The following is a 5,615-nucleotide window of genomic DNA, read 5'->3' as shown; positions in this document are numbered from 1 at the left end:
GTACGTATGGCCGTGGATGGAACGAATAAAAAGAATGTTACCTAATTAAAAATAATGACAATAAGAAGTCATTCAATTTCGTACGTTATGCGTATAAAATACAAAATAACCTGAAGGGATGACGACCTTCCTTTCGACCACTATAGATGGATGTATCATAACAAGATATCGAAATACGTTCGGTTTATACCACACGTGTTATAAACACTAAACGGTGACCATTGATCGGAACTATTTTCAATCACATGGTTTAAAGCGTTTTGATTGGCTTACACTTGAAGGCCGTTTCACAAGGTCCCGGAAATGATAACTCATACGAAATAGTTCGAGTTTGTTTTGTTGATATTTTCAAAAATGTATATAGACTTATCAATGTTTTGGTTAGAATATACTTGCTGATGATTTGTTATGATTGTTGCTAAACTTTAATATTTCCACACATTTCCGAAATTGTAAGTTTTCATTATCGATTAGCGACATTTCACTTTAACTTATATCCTTACACCCAATCTTATATTGTGAAAAGAACACACGTTCATACAAAATAGGTTCATTCATCCCCAGAATAGCTTTTCTTTTGTGGTTGAAACAGGTCGTTTATTTTATTATAAAAGTTTAAAAAAATAATAAAAATCAATAAAATAAAAAAAAAAAACTGATGTATACATGGATAGAAAAAAAGCTTGCAGAAGCCAGTTAAGTTCAGATTTGAAATGTATTGTACGTCTGAGGATAAAGTGTCGGGTTTGTGACATGTTCTGATACCATGTGCACCTGGTCTATGATAGAGTTGATATTACTAGCATTTAGTACTTCAGTGTAAACACAGATTAGGAAATATATAAGATAATGTGAAGTAATATGCTGACTTTTTAAAAATCTATTTTGTAGTGTTTAAGTCCCGTATATCTGGTATTGTCTCTACAGGATGGAAATGTCAATACAGCTAAGTTCTAGTCGAAATCTTGAATTATTTGGGATATTTTTTTTCAATCGCATGTACAATACAATAACAATATGTGAATGTTTTATTTATTGAAGACAATCTGAGCAAGGAAATCAAACATTTCAACAGTAATTGCAATGTACAACAATATTTATCAAAAAATTGATAAATGTTTACACAATAAATGATAAAGTAGTGGTTAATTTAGTTGAAAAATAGCCAACATTTCACAGGTATTGACAATGCTGGTGGTGTAAACGTTTACTGTAAATGGACCTCAGACATGCTAGTAAATCTGGTAAAGCAATACAAATAAACAACAGGGTTAGGATACTCGCTCCAAAGAATCCCAAGACTTGAGATGACAAACGACGATCCTCGATGCTCAACTTTGTCCGGTTGAATAAAGACGTCCTCCTTTTGTCGACTGTAAGTTCCTGTCGTGTTCTTGCCATCATCACATTGAGATCATCTGAGGTGATATTCAAAGGTTTTCCCGCGAACAGTTTGCATCGGCAACTGCAAATGTTATAACTGCTTTTGTCTTCTGCCAGGTTATCATTGTCAATGGTTGATGCCATAGGTGTTGATTCTGGTGTAACCTTCGTTGGTGGTTGTGTAGGCGATACAGTTGGCGGCGCCGCTAAAAATTGAATTAGTTAATATTTATATTTCCACTCAATTAAGACTCAATGAACCTACCACAGTTAACTCGAGTCATTTTTCAATGAACTATATCAAGTCCGGTGTAGGAATTCATTCGTCGAGCTTGGACTATATTTTTTTTAATTCCTTTTCAAAAGTGAGCATATTTATATGAAATAAATTCCTTTAAAACTAATGTTTGTTTTAATTCGCTATTAAGTTTGTTCACGAAAGAAATTCTAAAAGGATTAATCATATGTAGACGAAGAGTGATGACGTACATTTCGGTAAGTTCTGTGGTAGACTTGCACAAGTCCCTATTTGTCAAAGACAAAATATTGTACAAAATATCAAAAAAATATAAATATAAGGATTGAATAAAGTTATGTTGAGGTGTATGGGGGTATAAACCCCAATAGGTCTTGAGACAAATTTATTATGAACTGCTTCGCAGTTCATAAAATTTGTCTCAAGACCTATTGAGGTTTATACCCCCATCGCAGTTCATAATAAATTTGTCTCAAGACCTATTGGGGTTTATACCCCCATACACCTCAACATAACATTATTCAATCCTTAATTGAACTTATTGCATCTATCGTCCATTAGATTTATTTCAAGTTCAACGATATACAATGGTCAAGTTTAATGGATGGAAAAGAAAAGTTAATGAAACTGATTATATTTTCCGGGTTCATTACCTTCCATCTCGCATATAAACATCAGTTTTGTTGAACAGGGCATATCGTTCCAAAAACCTTGGCCTCCTACCAGTGTCCCACAGTCCTCAACGTGCCCATGGTTATTAGGTTCACCTGCTCGAAATAATATTGCTAAGAACAAAAGTGCAGTATTTTGAAACACATTTGTAAACCAACCTACTAACGGGTGTTGATCAAAATGCAAGATGACATTTTCACAGTTTACATTGACATTACTCTACCTAGTGCAAATTTCTTCTTATTCTGTTAAAGGGAGGTAGCTCTACTAAACATCTCGTACTTTAAAATTAATATATCTCTTTGTATTAACACTGACTGACTCTACACACGAGGAAAAACATACTTTTTACCGTGAAAATCACGTTCACAATATATTATTTCTCATAATATATACATGTACTTCTAGTATATGTAACATTCCAGCTGAACATGTCAAACAACTTTCAGTAGCCATTGAAAATTTTCCATTCGAAATGCTTTCTTTGAGGAAGATATGGAGGCTGTCCCTATTGTATTAATCTGTAAATGTACAGATTGATTATTTGAGTAATCTTCTACCAGTATTGTTTTATTGAAACGTAAACATTAATTTTGTACAACAATTGCAAACTAAATTATATCAACTTATATTAATCACGCTTGTTAGCACGGATTGGAGCGCGTGGAGTCTTACTGTTAGAACGAACCTTAGAACTCGGGGAAACTTACGCGGTCGGGCAGATGACCCCCATACCTTATTTCCTCCGATCGGGAAATCGAATCGCGGCCGCCATTTTGAAAGGCAAGTGTGCCACGTGACCACCCAGTTTTATTGATTTATTAAAATAAGAAAGCATAGTAAGTTCCAATACTTCTACATAAAGAAATGCACATGACGCTTTCATAAATATTTTGAACACACTGGACAGATTTGTTCCTTACGAGACTTATCTACATAAGTTGATGACTACAACTTGCCAGATACAAATATATTATAGAAACATTGTAACTTAAATATCAAGATTTCCTTTTCAGGATTGACGAAATGATATTAAGTATAAGATATACCAGGGATATCAACTATCAATTATTAAATGATAAAGAGCTCATTGTGCGCAGTGTGCAAATTCTCTGGTACTAATTTGTGTAATGCGTATTGGTAGTTTGAAGGAACTGCCAGTGCTATATTATTACTAGACTGACAATATTATCACCTCATTTTTAATAATATGCCTCATGCAAAGAAGTTTGATATTTTTACAATCTTGTTTCTAATAGACGTATGACTAAATTGAAACTACAAAAACTTCTTTGTTATTGATGAAATAGTAGCGTTATATACATGTACATGTATTACATCCAGTTTGTAATATATTTTTGACTGGCGGGATTACATATAATCAAGTTTGTAATATATGCTTGACTGGCGGGATACTATCTAGTTTATAAAAGATATTTGATTACCGGAATAATAAAATAATTTGTAAAAAAAATATTGGACTCCGAGTGTGTTTTACGGCTCATAGCTGTTAAGATGGAAATGACGCCGATCAACAAACCCAAACCATTTAGTAATGTACAAAAGAAAATGGCATATTCACTCTAGAACTTGATTTATCTATACGTCAGATAGATTTCACAAACTGTAATCTAGTCATTGTCACTGGAAATCACACAAATTCGTCTTTAATTCGACAGAAACGTCATAACACGTGTAGTTTCCCACCAGAAGTTCTTCGCTAGTTTTTCCCATGTTGTTCTCAATTCACTCTCAAGTTGTTCTCATTTTTATCAGAGGAAATAATGTATTTCTCATGTATTCAGTAGCTGGTATATTGTAGTATATAGATTATAAAATGTAATTCAGCTTGTAATATATCACTGTTATATCATTTACTTTATATTTCCTATAATAACAGTGTGATAAACTTATATAGTTGGTAATAGTTGTAATACTAATACGAAGTTACATCATTTAGTTTGTGATAAATGTACATTATATTACAAATGTGCTACTATCTGCATAATCTATTTTATACTATTCTTTAAACCAATGATATATTTTACCACGTTGTTAGTTATTAACATATCATCAGTGTGTTATTGTGCCATTTTTTCTTTAAAATATAACAAATGTAATGGATTTATAATCATATTATGATAAATGTATCACATGTTTAATATCATGTTAGGATCAGTACTATTTAGAACTTTTGAGAAGTTATGTCATTAAATGATTTGTTATAATCCAAGGTATACCCGTATTCCAGTTGCTGTACGTGAGGGATTCTCCGCTCTCCTGCCATTGCCATCCTCCCTCCTTTGCTATATCATTGGCTCCCATGTAGTAGACGAGTTTTGGCGATACAGCATCTTTAATGGAAACATCAAATAATTAAAAAAAAAAAAAAAAAGGCTGTACCAAACATAACACTTTGTACTCGACAATGGGTATGTTGTGACTGTCCTTACATGAATTACATGTGACTTTAAATTGATGACTCTACATATCCTCGAAACGTAGGATTGAACCTACAGCATACCAACGGTTACAGCGCTACTTCCTCAATGTAATAACAACTTATATTCTACAAAAAATAAAAACACGGAATGCGCTAGAATGTAGCATTGACTGTAAAAGATTCATAGTAGACATAAGATCTGGTTGGGAATGATCTCCTCATGCAATATGACGGCAATGGTAGTGACGCTTGTTGATTTGCCTAGTTAGTTCATTTGTCACCACCCTAACTCTCACTTGAGATTGTTTTAACCCGGATTGGTACGACAGGTGTCGATTTGATATAGATTTGTACGATGGGTGTCGTCGATTTGATATAGATTATACGACGGATGTCGTCGATTTGATAAAGATTATATGACGGGTGTCGTCGATTTGATATAGATAATAAGAATTATTATACCTCAGACTTGTATCGCAGCTTCTGATTAGTGAAAACCATGTCACGTGATTAAAAACATTCGTTATGTCAACCACAACTTTCCAAATAATTCATTATTGACTTGCTGTCGCTTTCGAAACATCATGTCACCCTCTGAATATCATAATGTCACCCTCTCGTGAGCCCTCCAAAATCGTTATGTCACCCTCTCGTGAGCCCCAACTCGGAACTCTCTTCCGTAACGTCTTCAAAAGAAGTCGAATCAGAGGAGTTCCGAGTATTCTGCTTGACAACAACAATGGCTGCCGGCAGACGCTATCGTCTGCCAACAGAGGAGGAATTGGCGAAATTATTGCAAGAAAAGGATTCTAAAAACACCAAAAGGGTCATCAATGGGGCCGTGGATTCCTTTAGACATTT

General features: G+C 34.0%; 1 protein-coding gene across 1 annotated transcript; it reads right to left on the bottom strand.

Moving 5' to 3' along the window:
• Positions 1 to 1,149: 1,149 nt before the first annotated feature.
• On the bottom strand, positions 1,150 to 4,650 carry LOC117329870 (C-type mannose receptor 2-like). The gene is made up of 3 exons (XM_033888066.1): positions 4,552 to 4,650; positions 2,293 to 2,406; positions 1,150 to 1,589 (listed from the first exon to the last, which is right to left on the bottom strand). Exons 1-3 carry the CDS (start codon positions 4,634 to 4,636, stop codon positions 1,174 to 1,176), a joined length of 615 nt encoding a protein of 204 aa, XP_033743957.1. The 5' UTR covers positions 4,637 to 4,650; the 3' UTR covers positions 1,150 to 1,173.
• Positions 4,651 to 5,615: the final 965 nt, after the last annotated feature.

This window comes from Pecten maximus, chromosome 6, assembly GCF_902652985.1.
Source record: "Pecten maximus chromosome 6, xPecMax1.1, whole genome shotgun sequence".
NCBI lineage: Eukaryota > Metazoa > Mollusca > Bivalvia > Pectinida > Pectinidae > Pecten > Pecten maximus.
This window is presented reverse-complemented; position numbering and strand designations above follow the sequence as displayed.